General features: G+C 35.3%; 1 protein-coding gene across 2 annotated transcripts in view; it reads left to right on the forward strand.

Moving 5' to 3' along the window:
- LOC120623839 (zinc/cadmium resistance protein) overlaps positions 1–19,938 on the forward strand; it is a 36,894-nt gene that overhangs the window by 15,599 nt on the left and 1,357 nt on the right. The window contains exons 5-9 of one of the 2 annotated variants that reach the window (XM_039890103.1): positions 1,790–1,965; positions 4,917–5,029; positions 11,400–11,523; positions 12,400–12,495; positions 19,539–19,684. In XM_039890103.1, the coding sequence (XP_039746037.1) occupies positions 1,790–1,965; positions 4,917–5,029; positions 11,400–11,523; positions 12,400–12,495; positions 19,539–19,684 (655 nt within the window). Of the gene's footprint in view, positions 1–1,789; positions 1,966–4,916; positions 5,030–11,399; positions 11,524–12,399; positions 12,496–15,025; positions 16,562–19,538; positions 19,685–19,938 lie in introns of those variants that run through there. The other variant, XM_039890105.1, reaches the window with a different exon arrangement.

A 19,938-nucleotide genomic window follows, 5' to 3' on the forward strand; every position in this document is an offset into this window, starting at 1 on the left:
ATGGCTGGCATGTGACTCGTGCTACTCATTCTTTATGAGGTACTATGCGCGAGTCGGTCTTTTATTTTCAATAGGGCTGTCATAAGCTAACCCTTAGAATGTTTTGAAGTCGTTTGTATGGAAAAATAACTATTCTTCGTTTTGATTTAATATTTTTACAGTGTCATTCCTTATGAAATATAATAAGCATCTTTCAAAGTTATTTCGTAATTCTGGTACACGGTATATAATACTAAAATACAAAATTTAAAACTAATTTAAGAAAAATATATTGAAAAAAAAATTGCCACAAATGAGAAACCGCTTACTTGGGTAAGTGATATACAACCGAAAAGCAATGAATTATTATATTTTCTACAAAATTTTTAAGTATGTGCCAACTGAAATAGCACATACTTATACGTATTCTTATGGTTCAAATAAAAAAACAAACCGTAAATGATGTTCGTCTATGTCTCTCTGTCAAAACCTCTTGGGAACGCATCGATGTATCGAGTTGAAATTAAAACTATGTACTCAAGTCTAGGGTCCCTCGAACTTGAGAAAAAAGTTATCGCAATAATGTTTATTTTTCCAATCTCAAGGAAGTCTAAACTTTAGGGTAGTTTCCGTTTACCCAGTATTAAAACATTAAAGTGCTACTTTTGAGAGACTGAATTCATATGTGCTACCCTTTCGATTGTACAGGCGTGATGTTATGTTATGTGCAGTGGCGTGCATAGAGGGTATGCACAGGGTATGCAGATGTTATAAAATAAATAAAATCTCCTGTACGAGTTATTAAAAACTTAAGAATGGGCATTGTAAGCACAATAAAAAGCTGACCTATAAGTATTTCACACATCCAGGCCACCTCGTCAATGGTGGGTGCGGCTGCTACCAGTGCCGAGCAGGCCAAGAGGCGTAAATATGAAAACCTGGATAGCTGCTTCATTTTTGTGCCTTTTTGAGTAGAGACTTTGGGACGGTGGGGTCCGGAGCAAAGCTGTTTTCAAAGAATTATCGAAAAGGGTTATCGAGTCTACCGGTGATCCTAGAGCGGGCAGTTACCTTGGCCAACGAATTAGTTTGGCCATCCAAAGGGGCAATGCTGCTAGCATCTTAGGAACTGTGCCTCGCTGCGGTGGTTTCGAGGACGTTTTAGATTTTATTTAGTTCTAAATAGTTTATTTTAGGTTATATTTAAAAAACAATTAGTGTATTTTAGGTTATATTTATAAAACAAATGTGAAAGTTCATTGTTCCAAATAAATATTTCAAAATTCAAATTCAAAATTCATTTATTTCAAGTAGGCCTAATTAATAAGCACTTTTGAAACGTCAAGTCAGTCTGTTTGTAGTGACTCTACCACCGGTTCGCAAGGCAGATTCCATTGAAAAGAGCCGGCAAGAAACTCAGCAGATTGCTCTTTTTCAACATAATTTTAAAGTTTAACAATCTTTAGAATTTTTCTGTTTATATAAGTATTTATAATTCATACTGGAGATTTTCTTCACTTTATGTCATCTGCATATTCTGTGCATACCGTCAATGCACGCCACTGGTTATGTGCCTGCATGAATAATGCTCATTGATAAAATGGGATAATTTCGGAATGAACACCTTTGGAACAAAAATAGAATTTGTAAATGCGTCTATAGGCATATGACGGAGTTAAATAAAATAAAAACATCTGAATCAATAACCTTCTCAATTTTGAAAAAAGAACGTAGAACATACTTTTGCATTAAACCGTTTTTGAAAAACAGTACATACAATAGGTCTTTAATAGTTTATCCCTTGTTCCAGGTTCTCTGATAGTCGTGTGCTCGGCACTAGTCGTTTGGCTTACGGATTGGAAGTACAAATTCTACATCGATCCGGCGCTCAGTATAGTTCTAGTCATCTTGATCCTCGCATCAGTGTGGCCTCTGCTGAGAGAATCTGCCCTTATCCTGTTACAGACTGTTCCTACGCATATACAGGTAAATTCTACGGTTCTTTGGTAATAGGAATACATCATGGACTGACGCGCAGTACTTATAGAATCTAGTAGTAGTATAGATTTTTGTCATAGAGCTTGTACAGGTAAGTACCTGCTACCACGCTTATTTCTGCCGCTAAGTAGCATTTTTTCGACGACGTGGCGCATTGGTGAGCGCTGTAGAATGTCCCGGGTTTGATTCCCGACAGGAGCAATTTATAATTTATAAATGTTCTTTAGTTTCGTCTAGCGGGAGGCTTTGGCCGTGGCTACTTACCACCCTACCGACAAAGACATGCCGCTAAGCGATTTAGTGTCGCGTGGTAACAGGTTAGCCCGCTGCAATCTTAGACTGCATCATCACCTTACCACCAGGTGAGATTGCAGTCAAGGGCTAACTTGTAGTGGAAAAAAGCACTGGTGCGTCCGTTCGGAAGGTTGTGGTTTCTGGTGTACTAATAAAAACATGAGACCTGTGTGCGCTGTGCATATCAGTGCCATGTGGTGACCACAGATCAGAATAAAGTTGTCACCACCCCGACTATTACCGCGGGTGTCGTACGAGGCGACTTAGGGAATGTTACGGAGAACGGACATCAGCGTCCTTTGTAGTACTACCACCATGTACTACGATCCACAAACCAGTCCACCCGGCGTGACAATTATTACCGAGCCGTCCCTTTAGAAGAGGCCTTTAGTCCAGCAGTGGACTGTTATACGCTATTGAGGATGATGATGATACCCCATCATCAATACTGTATAACAGTACGGTGCGGTGCAGTTTGCGGTGCGGCGGCCCGAACGGGGCATACGACATACCGTAACGCCATAACGCTTGCGACACGTCTCGATCTATAGATTAAATAAGTAAATAAATATACTACGACAATACACACATCGCGATCTAGCATCAAAGTAAGCGTAGCTTGTGTGATGGCTACTGAGATAGCTGATGAATATTTTTTTATGAATATAATACACATAAATACTTATAATATACAGATATACACCCAGACACTGAAAAACATTCATGTTCATCACACAAACATTTTCCAGTTCTGGGAATCGAACCCACGACCTTGGACTCAGAAAGCAGGGTCGCTGCCCACTGCGCCACTCGGCCACTTGGTAACTTTCCATTCAGTTCAGTGTGCACGTCGTAGAGGCACTAAAGCACTGCCTACCTAAACAACTAAAGGTTTGGGTATGACGAAGATTCTTCCATTTTATGCCATCTACGTGCTTTATTTTTATCCCTTGTATTATTTACAAGCGTTGAAAGTAAAGCACGTAGCACGGAGGTTTATACCATGGCCATTGGTGTTCATCTACTTGCCTTATTTTTAACCCTTGTATTATTTACAAGGGTTAAATTACTTCCTCCAAACACACGTATATGATCACAAGGGTCGCCACTGTGCCAGGTATATCGTAGAAAAGCTGGAACGGATAAAGAAAAGTATTACAAAAATATGTATATAGGTAGGTAAATATTATTGGGTATTGCGTATTTATTTTCGTAAATGTGTCAAATCCTCAACAGCGGCCCACGTTCCGCACTCTAAACTATTATCAATTGGCAAATAAGAGATAGCCGAAGCGTGCAAACATGTGCTCAGCTAAATATCGATGCACTATGCAGTGCAATGTGCGGGAACTGTAAATAACATTATGTTTGCTTGTCGCCATTTTGACGGTATATGATGGACGTTCTGATATCGCCAATTTTGATTTTATCGTCAGCTCTGTGCGTTAGTGGTCTAGTTACTTGACGGCTGAATGGCGCAGTGGGCAGCGACCCTGCTTTCTGAGTCCAAGGCCGTGGGCTCGATTCCCACAACTGGAAAATGTTTGTGTGATGAGCATAAATGTTTTTCAGTGTCTGAGTGTTTATATGTATATATAAGTATTTATGTATATATAATTCATAAAAATATTCATCAGTCATCTTAGTACCCATAACACAAGCTACGCTTACTTTGGGGCTAGGTGGCGATGTGTGTATTGTCGTAGTATATTTATTTATTATTTATTTAGTATAGTAAGTCAATTGGAATATGGATAATTCCTGGTATTGGTTCTTTCTATCAATACATTTTCATTGTCTTAGAAAATTGCGATGTCCATGCATTGGAAATTACAAACATGTGATCAGCCTCATCATCAAACCAATACCGATCAACCACAGTGTACCCGTACACTGTGTACACAGTGTACCCGTACACATTCCTCTCAGAATGAGAAGGGTTAAGGCCGTCCACCACTCCTACTCCGACTCCTCACCCCTCAGGGTGTTAAGGCCGTTAAGATCACGCTAGCCAAGTGCGGGTTGTTAGTCTTGACACACCGAGAACTTAAAGAGCCTACTCTCAGGCAAGGCCGTTAAAGCAAGTGATAAATTAATGGCTGAATGAGGGTTATGTATGTTCTTAATTCTATGGTTCCTTATTTCTCAGAATAAAAAGACCTTCCTGGCTGGCTTAGATCTTATAAACAATAGTGAATAGCCATTGGTTATTTATTTTTAAAAAGCGTGTATGTACTTATGTACACGTGTTAAAAGTTATAGCTTCTTTGAATTTTTATCTTTCGCCTTATTCTAGTTTTGTAGAATAATTGACACGAACAATAGTATTATTAGTTTTTATCATAACGCATTATCTAGTTATCACTCAACATTAAAATTTGAGATTTTTGTACAGTTGAAACAAGTATTTCACCGGAATGAGCCCGCAGACTTTGACAATTGAAAGTGTACACTGTCAAACCTTTTTTTGGAAAACTAAAATGTTGACTATAGCTAACTTCAGGATGTCACACCTTATCATAAAAATATAAAAATTTACTTTCACCATGTTTCCCTAACCCGCCAAAAGACGAATAGCTTTAACAAGTTTACACAATGTATACAATTTGGTTTTATAGTATGTAAAGTTATATCTATGTGATCAGGTGGACGCGATTCAAAGGCGCCTTCTAGAGAAGGTGGACGGAGTGCTCGCGGTCCACGAATTTCACGTTTGGCAGCTAGCAGGCGATAGGATCATTGCTAGCGCTCATATAAGGTAAATTTCATATTATTCCAATCTAGTCAAGTTAGTCTAAGGTGAAGGTAGTGTAAGGTTTTGACTACTTCGGCCATAAATTTCTAACGTAGACCTCGAAATCACGACATGCATTTTCTAATCGATTGTATATTGTAAAAGTAGATAATAGGAATTGTAATTTCTAAATAAATAATAAATATACAAAATACACAAATATTATGTTATATAAAATTAAATAATCGCATTATTCCAATTGATTTTTATGACATATCACAGTAATTTTAACATAATTCAAATGACTAAACAATTGGCTGAGCAATTATTTAATACCTGACGATCTTAATAGTGACTAATTATTCTGACGGGCATTACAAGATTGGACATAATTCGGAATGAGTTCATCCGAGGCTCTTTTAAAGTTGCGGAAGTACAGCATAAGATGCCGGAGGGCCGATTACGCTGGTACGGGCATATAATGCGTAGAGACAAAAGCCCATGTGGCTTTTGCACAGCGAGTAATGGCTATAGATGAAAGCAAAAGAGGTAGAGGTCGCCCACTTACCACCTGGACTAGAACCGTTTTCAATGACATGAAAACTCTGGGTCTAACACCAGAAATGACACAGAAGACCTTCGTTGAAGGCTTCTTCTTAGACCAGGACGCGCTTGGAACCCTCGTAGTTTTAGTTTTAAGTTTACGAATATGGTTATCGCCATCATCTCACTTCCGTGTAATTAATGCATCAAAAGTGCCATCTTTGATTTTAAGACTTGTCAATTGTCATATTTGCGTGCAAACTAATTATCTTTTATTTATATTCGATTACTTATGCGATCTCATCTAGACCTTGTAGTGTATTATTTAGGAAACGATAATGAAAGACCTAATAATATGGCCCGATAACGAGTCGGCGTTTCGTACCGCATTATTTATAACGATCTATAATCGCTTAAGGTATGCAAATATTACTAAACAAAGAACGGGCGGCGTTTATTTCGTTATTTATATAATAAGTACATAACGCTAAATGCTTTAATCTGATTAAGCAATAAGCATTAAAGTGTGTTAATATTGGGACAAATGACCGATAGTTTTATTATTGTATTATAGAGATATATACGTGTGATAGGCATTTATTTTTGAGACGGTTTGTCATTGAAAATAAAGCAGCATAGTTTAGATATGATAACTTTTGCGATCTTCGGAATTTATTCGATTGGAGACTTAATTGAAACAGTGACTCGAATAAAAAAGCGACTTTATTTATATTGCCACCTCCAATGCGAATTACTAAAGTCAAAATTATAAGTATAAGGCAAATATCTTAAGTAAGGTCGTATGGTTTTCGTTGTGGACCGCTTAATTTAAACTATAATTTATTTTAAATAAATACATAAATAAATATACTACGACAATACACATATCGCCATCTAGCCCCAAAGTAAGTATATCTCGTGTGCCCATAGCACTAAGATAACTGGTGAATATTTATACAGAAAAACACCCAGACACTGAAAAACATCAAGCTCAAGACACAAACATTTTCCAGTTATTGGAGTCGAACACACAGCCTTAGACTCAGAAAGCAGGGTCGCTGCCCACTGCGCCAATCGGCCTTCAAAAGCCTTCATAATGTCCACCACGTTGAATTTGTCATGACATTTTGACGACCTCCTTTGCGCAGCGTTGAGCGCTGAGGATTCAAACGGGAGGTCCTGGGTTCGATCCCCGCCAGGGGAAATTTGGGAATTTGACAAAAACGTGACTCTAAGCGATTTTGCGTTCCGGTACGATGTCGCGTAGAAACGGATCTATGGGTATGGGTTTAGTATAAATGCCATACCCCTATCAAGTTAGCCCGTTACCACCTTAGACTGCATCATCACTAACCAGCGGGTGAGATTGCAGTCAAGGGCTAACTTGTAGTGGAATAAAAAAAAACGTCAATAGCTTATCTCACGCGTAAGGTTCAAAGCCAAAATCTCCTAATTTAGTATGGATATTGGTTTACAGTTTGCTTAAATCCAAACCCTTCCGCAGTCTGGTAATAATAGCAACAAAGAACTCGCCTTTATTAATAACGTACGTTGAACATATTCAAGGTATTTTCAAAAGATTTCAGTGTTGATTCTTTTGGCGCCCGCCCAAGAGTCTTTGTTCCGGTATGAGTGTTAGTGAACCACTGCTGTAAGCTGTTTGTCATTAGTTTTAATCTCATAAAATAAGCGTTATATTCTTGTCATGCTAACCTAAATAATAACGCCTATGAGTAGTCATAAAGTATCAAAAAAAACACAAATTTCAATTTATGTAAGTATATAAAAAAGTTATGTTGGTTTGCGTACGCTTCAAAAACTCAAAAAGTTCTGCACCGATCGAGCTGAAATTTTAGTATGATATATAATCAGCATCAAGAATTGTTTATATCTATTTTTTGCATCAGTCACATATCCACGACCGCGAAACTAGAGTTCTTTTTAACGATCGATGTACCAGTGACCGCGCCATCTGCCGAAAGCGAGGAAACACTCTCTGACATATGTAGTATTCTTTATTATTTGTTTTGTTTCTCATTTCTCAACCATTCCGTAAAAATGTGCCACAGCGAAGCGTGGCAGGGTACAACTAGTATGTTATATATAATATTTAAAAACTTGCTTAGTGCAAATAAGTAAACAATTGTTATCCGTGCATTTTGTTATAATCTAAATAATACGTTAAGTATAGAAAATTGTAATTTTTAAAACGGATCTTTCAGATTTTTTCGTTATGAATTGATAGCATAGAAATACTGTTTTTTTGGGGTCGATGACATTAGATTTATTTTTGAAATACGTTTACAGCCCAAAATAAACTTAATGTTTATTGCACGGCGATTCGCACACTGAAGAATTCCAGATTTATATACGAGATAAAATAGATTCGATCAATGCGTGCTGGGATTCGAACTCGACCCCGCGAAAGTGAAGTCAAAGCCCTACCCACTGGGATATCACCGCTTCACATGTAAAGTATAATGGTGAAGGAAAGGTAGAGTTTGTATGATATAGTCACGTTTTATGCGGATGACACTGCAGAGAATCGCTAGTATAGTAATGTATTACAGGTGTCCCGTGGTCTTCACTCATTTTCGAGAGGACCGTCTCTTGATATAAAATGGGTCGGTAGCCAGTTCGATGTTATATGGCCACGGATACAATAAAGTAATCTTAAATGAGATTCAATAGGAACAGATGTCGAATTCAAAATTCATTTATTTAAAGTAGGCCTAATTTATAAGCACTTTTGAAACGTCAAGTCAGACGGTTTGTATTGACTCTACCACCGGTTCGGAAGGCAGATTCCACTGAGAAGAGCCGGCAAAAAACTCAGTAGATTGCTCTTTTCCAACATTTGCTGCGAACGTAAATATATAGTTCATTTGGTTTAGGTTTTTAAACTGCCTTGCATTGACGAATATTAAAAGCTGATTTTCAATTAATGAAGTATTGTTAAGACAGTTTTGCTAATGAATACAAATTTTGCAATCAACTCGCAGGTTAGAATTTAGTGCCATCCTTTTCCCATTCCCCTTCGAAAAGGGTGGCACCCTTTTTGACACGGAAAAATGGTTTTCAATTTATAGTGGGATTTGTATACAAGAAGCATTATGGAATAAACTGTTACTTTAATTAGTTAATAGTAACTATTTACCACCAAAAAATCTGTCATCTTCAGGATGAGCTAGGTTACGGTGTTGATGGACACTTGCAAATGATGATCTTCGCAGTTTCCCATACCCTTCTTCCTTCCGTTTTCCTCGCTACATATATTAAAGGTTCCTTCAAATTAAGTACGTAAAGATATCCTCTTGCTCTGCCTTAGATTGGATAATGTCTTACCATTTTTCTCTGTTGTCGGAGTCCATTGTCCGTGGGTTCGATTCCCACAACTGGAAAATGTTTGTGTCATGAACATGAATGTTTTTCAGTGTCTGGGTGTTTTTCTGTATTTTCCAAGTATTTATGTATATTATTCATAAAAATATTCATCAGTCATCTTTGTACCCATAACACAAGCGACGCTTACTTTGGGGCTAGATGGCGATGTGCGTATTGTCGTAGTATATTTTGATTTATTTATATATTTATTCTATTTGTTTGCAGATAGTGTTTACCTAAATATAAAAGATAGAATCAAAATTAGCTTTTAAAATTTGTTTGATTACCCGAGACCGCGATAGATTTTTACCAGATATTATGTCTACAGAATTATGAGGCTTAGTCTCGATAAAGCAATCATGCCCAGCAAATTAACTTTATCAGTTTCCATACAACCAGGATTAAGTCAATGTCAGATGAATTATGATTAGGAACAGTATTGGGTGGGCCATTTTACCATTTTAATTATCGGATTTATAACTTAGCAACTATTTGCGCAATAACATCTACAATCGCATCAAATGATTTAATTAGTGTTAAATGGTATTCGTTATCATTTTTTTTTATCGTGATTCTATTATGATAACATTGGCAGTGGAATGCAAAGGCATCTGAATGTGTTTTATATTTGATTTACCGGATGACTTATACCTACAATTGAATGCGTAATTATGTTTCAGTCAATGTGAAACATGTAGCTTTGTTTGAGATATTATTGCCCTTTGTTTTGGAATCTTTGAATCTTCATCGTGCACGCTTTAATATAAATTATAAGCAATTTTCTTTTTAACTTATGAGACATTTTAAAATGCTATGTATGCTCCGAAGGTAACTGTTTACTGGACATAATTAATAGAAGCAGTGGTTTGCCTTTTGTTTTGGAATCTTTGAATCTTTATCGTGCATGCTTTGATATATATTAAAACCAATTTTTGTTTTAACTTTGAGTTATGAGACATTTTGAAATGCTATGTATATTTCTCCGAAGGTAAATGTTGACTAGATACAATAAAAAGAAGCAGTGGCGTGCACGGGTTTTCTTACCACGGTATGCATACAGCAGGAAAATATATAAATATTAGGGTTAGCAGTGCTTTTGTGCATGTATGAAATGCACGCCACCGATAGAAGTACTGTATTACAATGCAGTGTGGTGCTGGCGGCGTATTTATTCACCTACCCGCTTAAATTCTAAAATTTTGCTTAACATTATAGGATTGTGCAAAGTCCATACAAACTCAGTGGAGTTTCAGGACATAAAGTCACCTATGTATACCTACTTATGATTGTGAGAAATAAAAAAATAAATAGGTACAATCGCTTTCAATCGGAACAAACAGGAAGCCTTTGGCCTTTTGTACATTAATAGGTTGTTACTTTGTAGGTATAAAATTTTATGTATAAGGTGAATTGCTTGTTAGCGATAAGACCGCTGATTGTACCTATAGCTCAGTATTATAGCTAGGTAAATGTATGTGTAAGTATAAGATAGAGAACTAATGTAGGTATTATACAATGGGATCTCTTTATAAAGACTATGGGACCCAATGTCTAACGATTCTCTAAACTCTTTGTTAGCAACGTACGGTTTATTTCATAAATCTAGAATATTATTTACACGAAAGTTCCAAAATTTATTTTCATTCATAAATATATGAGGAATACTCGAAAGCATTCCTTTGTTGTTCGTATGTATTTCATCCTTTTGTTTACATTCCTAGTGACGAGCGATTATAAACTTTAAGTCTTAAGTAATAATGGTATTTGCATCGAGACTAATAAGTTACAAAATAATGTTGTCCCCACCATTCATGGACTATTGGACCCCCAACATCTGTTAATTATCTAAGCTATGTTACGCGTCCATAATTACCTCATGATATGTCGGAATTTTAGTACGAATAAACTCACAATACATTGTGGTCACTATTCCAGACCTCAACGTCCATTGTTCCTCTGAGCTATATGACTTGCCCATTAGCACTTTGAGCTGCGTCTTTTGTGTGGTTCTATTACAAAGATACTGAGGGGATTATCTTGTATGGTTTTTTTTTATTCCATTACAACTTAGCCCTTGACTGCAATTTTATCTTGTGTTAAGTGATGTTGCAGTCTAAGATGGTAGCGGGCTAACCTGTTATGGAGTATGGTAGTCATACCCCTAATTGGTTTGCATGAGACATCGCACCGGAACACTTAATCGTCTAGCGGCACGTCTTTGTCGGTAGGGTGGTAACTAGCCACGGCCAAAGCCTCCCTACAGACCAGAGAAAATTCAGATATTATAAATTCCCAAATTTCCCCACCCGGGAATCGAACCCGGGGCCTCCTACTTAAATTCACAGCGCTCACCGTTGCACCAGGGAGGTCGTCGTTGAGATGCTCCGAAAACTACCTTCATCGCCCGTTTAGATCCTCATCAAACCCACTAGAAAGCGAATCAATTAAAAGTATTGATTTTTTTCAGGTGTAGAAACTTATCAGAGTACATGAAGATAGCTGAAAAGGTGAAAGAGTTCTTCCACAACGAGGGTATTCATTCGACGACAATACAGCCTGAGTTTGTGGAATTGCCTTTAGATGGAAATGAGGTATGGGTACCTACTAATATTTTAGCAACGTAGTGCAAAACAATACTAAAAATTTTGAGTAACACTAACGATATCCTTCATTGCAGAAAGGAGTAATCTTACGTGGAGCAAAACAATTGTTGATAAATAAAATACAAACCTTGTTGCTTTACTGATATATTTGAAATAAAATAGTAATTAACTTGCTTATATTTATTGTGCCATTTTAACGTAAAATTATACGTTATAAAGCCAACATCTCCTATGGATGCAGTGGTATCGGTGCCAGACGTGCGTAAAAAGCGCATTTTGAAAGATCTAGGTGGTGTGGTGTATAAAGATTGAATTATAAACGTTATTGCAGGTTTTGGCAAACTTTAATTTTAATTGGTAGATAATAATCGTAAAAGACGGTCAGCTTTTCTCTTAATCCTAACCAATCTCACCTATGAGAAAGGAGGTCTGCTCCCAACAGTAGGAATAATGGTTAATATGTCAATTACGGTTACGTTGAAACTGGTTCAATCAAAATATGCACTCAATAGCAAAAAAAATACTGGATATTGCTATGTTTACTGGATAGGCCATCTCCTTGCTCCGCCAAAAAAACAACAAAAACGCAAACGGTTGGTACCAACGCTAGACACACGTTTGTACGAACGAATGACTACACTTTTATTAAAATTAATTAAAATTAAATTTATTAAAATTTTTTTTTATTAAAATTAAATTAAATGCAAATACAATAGAACGTTAAGGTAGAAAGGTACAATTTCGCGGCATTATCACTGCAAAGCGATCTATTCCAGGCAACCTAAGACGTTAAAAGAAAATGCTATTATCATAATATATAAAATAAAATAAATAAAGGCGGTAATTAATCTATTGTTATGACAGATAATAAGCGGCGCATCAGCCGAAGCACCGTGCGCGCTGCACTGTCCGCCCAACGACCTCTGCCACAACGCGACTTGCTGCGGGCCCAACCAACAAGTACGTAACATTTATACTAAACTAGTGTTGGTCAGTGCTCCTATTGTAAGTTTCCAAGGTAGCAAACGTAACCACGAAGTTACGTTAAATATTCAAAAAGAAACTGTCAAATTATGACACTTGTCTAATAAAAAATTAATAGAACAAATCTATCGTAAGTAGTGTCCAGTTTTTGACGTGCGTAAAGCCGGCTGCACGCATGAAAAAGCATGACTCATTGTCACGTTCCGCCTAAGCGTACAAGCGAGAGCGCAGAGCAAGCGATAGAGAAGCACAATCAGCCTAAGCGATGAGCTTTTGACACATCTATCTCTCTTCTACTCGGACGCACGTTATCACGTAAAATGATCGTCCGTAAATCGACTTTACAGACAACCAATTTTTTTGTTTGCATTTATATATATTTAATATGACCTTTGCTCTTACTTACAATAAGACAACGTCTTTCTCACTACAGGAATGTAACAAGAATAGGTTTTCAATAATAAGTGAACTTTTGACGACTGAAATCTCTAGTATATTTTTGATCAATTGATTTACGCTAACGAAGTTATAACGGTTGTTAACTTGAAAACTTACACGAAAACTACAGGCTGTCAGTTCAGTTCGTCTACATGCCTTTTTTTTCATTGTTGTGTGCGTATTGTAACGTTTTTCTAAACGTCATTTCACGTTCTTCACAGGAGAAATATTTCTTTTTTATTTGTAATGTAAATCGGATTATAAACGAATGAATAATGTTTACAATATTTTCCTTATTATTAACATTATTACATTAATATCCAAATATTTTAAAATGATTAATTATTTTGTGTATCCTGAAACTATGGTTGCCTTGTGTGGTATATTTTTTCTAAATAAAGTCGATGTGATTTCTATGACTATGATATATAATTAATAACCCAAATAAAGTGGCATCGGCTCGTCCAGAAAATACTACGACTATCTAACTCAACACACTTCACGTTGCGAGGCGTTGATGTCCTTTGTCACGGAAATATGAATCTTATATTTTAAAAAATAAGTTCCATTCTATTGCTTTCATAAATACTCACTTCGTTGCACATGGCCTTCGATCAATTATGTACTAGATGTGTAGGCCCATATAAAGTCTGAGATAAAATGTGGCCGACTATTCTCTAAATTAATTAATCGTTCAACAATATTGAATATAACTTATTATATGAGGTTTCTTAATAAAGTTTGATTTTCCGTAACCTTTATCACTGTAGCGGGGGTTACGATAACTTCATTGATTTTCTTACTTACAAACTTACGGAAATGGGTTTCAAAATTGTGGGTGAGGTGTAATTTTTAGGGGCATTTAATGACAACCATCTAGCATCTAGCATATCTAGTTTATTATTGATCGAAGAGTACATCGTTAGATGTGTCTATAGCATCATTTTCATTCATCTCTCACACATTTTTCTTAGTACGAGAACTGCAACTGATTTGTATGGTCTCTAACTTGTGTGTGAATTTGACGTGGACTGAGATTGGTAAATGTTAATTGTTTGTAAAAGGGCTATAAAAATAGTTATATGGCAGGATACCTATAGCCCAGTTTGATTTGAGCTTGTTGTAGTCTCATCTCTGGTAACAGACTAGCTGTCGTTAATTAAGGTGTTTGGTTCAATTCCTACAAAATGTCTTAAAGTGCATTGGAAGTACACAAAGTAACGAAAAACCTCAATAAAGTTTATCTACAGTTCTGCCTGCTATCCAAGGTTACATTTAGGGTCGACTTAAATCCTGCAACATTGTGGCTGACAGACATTTTGCTCTGGTTAGTGCCATCGCGTACCTGGGGTATCAAAACCTGAAATGCTGGAAACAGTGGTTTACTGGAAACAGAACTACATTAAGAAGAAAAAATGTTTCAATGTACAAACGGATGCTAAAACCTTTTCCTAGCATTTTTCCATTTCATCAATGAAATACTAGGACTTTATAAGAGAACATAAGGATCAGCATCATAATAAAGTTTATGTACCATAATCTAGCTGGCAAGCAACCTGGGCAATTAGTGCATGGGTAAATATTTGCATGAAAGTTTGTCTGTAACTCCATGGGCTGAAATTGCAGAGGTTTGTGAAATAACTTGCTCAATTGCACCTTGCAAAATATCTTGCTCAAAATTTAGCAAGGTGTCAGTCATTCATTTGTTTAGACCATGTGTTGTTTTAACAATACCCTAATAGAAACCATTACTGCTGTTTTGTTTAATATAAATGTATTGTTCAAATAAATGTAATCAAAATTATGTATGTAAAACTAATTCGACATTATAATGAATAGGCTGCAAAAAATAATTACCCAAATAACTAAAAAAAAGCTTTTATAACGAAATGGGACTTCCACTCAACCAAATATTACACCTCGGAATGCAGTACCTTAGATAAAATCTTGCAGGTTCTTTCCCATTTCATTGCAGTTTTGAGGCTAATTCTCCTTTACAAAAAATATGACTTGCATCTTTGAGAAATATAGAATCTCGCAGACATTGTTTTTTTTCTTTCAATTGCAGTTTTACAGTTTAGAAAGGATAAGGGTTCGATAAATCTTTTTCAAGGAGATACGGCCGCTGAATGTGAGCATCAAACTGACTACCTCCGACAACGAAGTTTTGAAGAATTAATTGTAATAAACTTAAAGAACTTAGTTTTAACTTTAGTTAGGGAGCCGGTGATAACATTATTTATATTTCGGGAATGCTCAAATACATTATTAGTAAAAGTCACTTTGTTACTTCACGTTGACACTTATATGAATTAAATAATAGATGTTCAAAATGGCAGTTGTTAGAAAGTGTCCTATGAAAACTAAATTTTCTCTCTCCGGCTTGGTCAAAAAATATTTAACAAACATTATTTTTATATGATGTTTAGATAATGGTGCCAATTCTGATAAGTCTCCAAACCAAATTAAATTCTGAAAATAGTTGTACAAACATTGTGACGAGGAAAGGAATAATTTTACACCTGTTAATTTAGTTTAGATTCGAGATTTGTGTGCAACAGAATTGGCACCAGTTGTCTTAAATATAGCTTATTCTAGCTTATCTCACATTATAGAACAATTGATAATAATAGAATGATCTGTCGATTACTGTCATAAGGATATGCGCCCAACAAGGACCACCCCATTAATATTTATATTTATAAATTGGGCAACCAGATATTAAAATAAGTATATTTGAGAAGTATGCAATATTTTGATGAATAAAGCCTTGATTCGAATGGCATAGAAAAACCAGTGAGGAATAAATATTGTTAGCTAATAAGTTCTCGGATACCAGGGCCAATTCTTTTGTACAAAAATAAACTCTAACTAAACTACATTGAGGGGTCTATAAGATTGCTATCCTTTTTCACAACAAATATAGTATAGCCTGAGTGTGTGGATGGCATGACTACTTTGATACTTGCCAATTTAGTTTAGTTAAGAGATTTGTTTCCAACAGTACTCTTAGTATTTGAATTCAAATATTATACCGTCACAGTAAAATGGGCTTAATATTACTGGATTTATATATCCAAATTCTGTACTGCAGATATTTATTGTTAAAATTCTGCCGAAAGCACAAGCTCAAGAGGTCATATTTCAGCTTTAAAACAGTATCTGTAAAATCCATTTTGCTCTGTCATTTAACAGTTTCGATAGTCGAAAATGGCCCTTAGATTGTGAGCATACTATCTCGTACTTCGGATACTGAATTGGCAGTATTATACACAGTGATTTTTTTATCGCCGTACATCGTCAGCCACTTACAACTTACCCGTTTTACAGTAACTCAAAGCAATTTATAAAATAATTGGAGATTACTACAGCAGTGGTAAAGAATCATAATATAACAAAAAGACTGGTGTTCAAAGAAAAAAAAATACCGATTACATTATGGTTCCATTAACGTCAATGAACTATCCCTATGTATTTAATTTTGAAAAATAATGTTATTTTTGTACAATTTACACATCAAGAAGTGTGATATTTTGTAAATTGTTGTTAAATCGTTTTAATGTTGACTGTACAAATCGTATTTAATGTTGTATATATACCTCAATGTGCCAAACTTTGTTGTTACAAACTTATGTATAAAAATATTAAAAATAGTAAAATATTTTAACATGCTTTTAATTTCTCTTCACAATGGAATGGAATAGAAAGAGAAAGATACCAATATTATAAGACAATACCAAAGAAAAGTAGGTTTCAAAGCCTACATTAAAATTTTTAAGGAAATTACTTTATTGAACAATAATAGTAGTGTTGCCATGTTTCACATTGAATTACGTGAAAATAATAATTATTTTTAAAGAGTGGTGCACAGATGAATATTCGGCGAATGTTATTTAATTTACATTTGTACAAGTATTACAAATGACCACACAAAGTGGTTTAAATTAAAAAAAAAAAAACTTATCTTGTGTCTTTTATTTGCTGTTTTGGTTAAATACTTTTTTAATAAGTGGACAATTGAGTACATAGATACCAGGTAAAAAATCCTTAAGAAAAATGGTTTTTTTTTCTTTTCGTTTAACCTGATAAACAACCTTTAACCTAATTAAACAAAACTCAGAAACAACTATATAAACTAAATAAAAATGTCACTGTAGATGATACTTTAATAGTAGTTCATAAAACAATTTTTAAATAATTTTTTTAAAAAATATATATTCGATTATTATGTAGGCATAGATTAAAAAAATCTAAATTTAAAGCATCTGACGACCATCTGAAATTGTTTCACAATCAACAATAATTTATTCGTTTGAATATCCCCACATCAGCCGATACATACATATCGATTTTAAGATATTAAAACTTACTTAGTTGCGCCGTTATCTACTCGTTATCTACATATATATAAAATACCAGCTTCCTTATGTTGGTGTGCGCATAAATTGAAAAGTACAAGAATGGTCATTTTCGTTGCATTTCACTTTATCTGTTGTTTATATTGATTGGTATCCACCTATATCAAAGTTTGCCGATTCTACTCTGTAAAACAAAAGATTCAAGATTAAAGTTTATAACACACGTCATAAACTAAATTAACAGCTGCAAAAAAAGTGGCACTCTTTGATAGGAAACGAAGGCAATAACAACTTAACCAGCAGTTTAATTACCAACTTTGGTATAACCGATATACGGTCGAAATAAAAAGTTCCGTGAGCGGCTTCGCTCGAAGACTTAGATGCTAGAACGCAGAATTGACAGCGTTAGAATAAAAATAAGAACAACAAAAACCAATTTGACCGCTTAGCACTTTCTGTCTTAGTATTTCTCTCCTTTTCCACTGAAACATTGTGAAAAGGACATAATTTTTTTTAGACTTTGCCAATAATTATGTTTTACACTAATCTCTTAACTGAACTATTTACACATCTATAAATAATTCTATCTATTTAAAAAAAAAAAATGCATTCTCTATGTTATATCTTTCTGCTCTCTCATGTAGCAATAAGTGCTCGTGACGCGACTTGAAATTACGCTTTTAATCATTCTCGTCCGAAAATATTATCAAAATTCACTTCAATAAAATGTACTGTACTCGAGTGCAGCTAAATCAAGAATATATATTTATCAGTACTTCCTTATTAAACAACTTTTATTGCCACTTGATTACACACTTAACATTCTATCTCAATATGCTGTTCTAATATAATCTGTATTTTCAATAGTTTTTCCTTTGTTATTCGATCGATTACTTTGATATGAAATCTTTTATTATCTGTAATGATTGTTGATCTTACATAGACAATGATAATTGTATTGACAAGGAAATTCTAAATATCATATCAAATGACTGAAATGCAATTTACTATGGCATTTTCATGCGGGGTGGGCTTTTGATCGTTGTTATTGTATTTTTTATAAGCAATTTTCTGAAATTGACTTCACCTTTTTACCGTATGGAAATAGCCTTTTGATATTGGTAATAACCCGACACAGTTCAATATGTACATTCAAATTCATTTTCTTTAATAAAGTGCTGTTTTTGTTGTTAGAGTCCTAAGGTAAACATAAGGTCTTTTCGGATGAAATCCCTTACATTGTTACACTGATATTATAATATTTATCTACACTTAAATAGTCTTAAATCCGTTTTAAACTGAATATCTTTTTGTAAAGTGTTTAAACTATGAATTGTATACGTAGGGAAAGGTATGTGACAATATTTATAATTATAAACCTCGTTTCATATGTCGATGACTTGAGGGTTCCCTATTGTGTGTGCCACGCATTTTGGCGTTTGACTTCACTATTAAAAAAATTTGAGTAAGCGTAGCGTATATGTAGAGTGGGCTTTAGGTCGACCATCGATTCCTAGACTAACAAGCATTATTTAGCATTCCACTTATTAATTTCTAGGACAAGGTATAGTAATACAATAAGAGTCACCATATTGTTTCGCATTTTAGTGCAATTACCTGATTAATTCTTAACAAGTTTGCCATTTATCTACGAATGTATCTGTCGAGTGACCATTTTTATTTCGATATAGAATTAGTGACGTCTGTTTAATATGTGAAATTTTGTCATTAAGTACCACATCTAGAATCATTAATGTGAATAAATAATTAGGTACATATATAGGCCATGTAGTCATGCATAAATGAGTTGAGTTTATTCGTCCTTTTATTCATAAAAAAACCTAAAACGTAGTATTTTATCTTTGTATCGTTGGAGCAATTCGACCTTTTTTGATATTTAAAAAAATGGACATAGTGTCATCGGTGTTTCAGCCTAGAACCAAATTTGCATAGTCGTAGGACGGCACTATGGAAGACGTTTTCGTTCTTTTGTTTCTAAGCTATGGTTTCCCCCACTTACTTTTAGGTGGGCCATCTACTTGGTCCATCAATCATTACTTTAAAAAGGGTACGATTAGTATCGTGACCTTGAACTTGTACAGTCGAATGAAATCTAGGCTAGCCGCATGTATGATGGTTTTAAACGCTTTATTTTTTTTATGAATAGAGGACATTACGTTTGTGAGTGTTTTGGTTTCTATAAGAGTGTTTTTCCGGTTTCAGAAGCAAAACACGCCATCTCCTGCCGTGACTCCGTATTTGTGTAGGCAGCGAAATATGGGCTCGAGGTCGGAGTCTATGCAGTCGAATGTTAATACGAACAGCCAAGGAAATCCTACTATGAGAAACTTAGACGCTTTGGAGTGCGGGTAAGAGTTGTCTCCTTCTTCATAGTTTAAAAAAAAGTCTATGATCATGAGCGACCTTTTAGCTTATGAAAGTTCACTGCGGGGTGTAAAGTTAAAGACCCTTTGTAGAAAATTCCTCACGGTCTAGCGGCTACTTGCGACTCGTTCTATTTCGTATGTCCACTTTGTGGCGAAGACCAATGCTACGTTTCCCTACCATTCCAACGTCATTTCGAGCTATGCGATCCACCCGACATCGTCCCGGAACGCTAAAA

The sequence above is a fragment of the Pararge aegeria genome, chromosome 5, assembly GCF_905163445.1.
Source record: "Pararge aegeria chromosome 5, ilParAegt1.1, whole genome shotgun sequence".
Lineage (NCBI taxonomy): Eukaryota > Metazoa > Arthropoda > Insecta > Lepidoptera > Nymphalidae > Pararge > Pararge aegeria.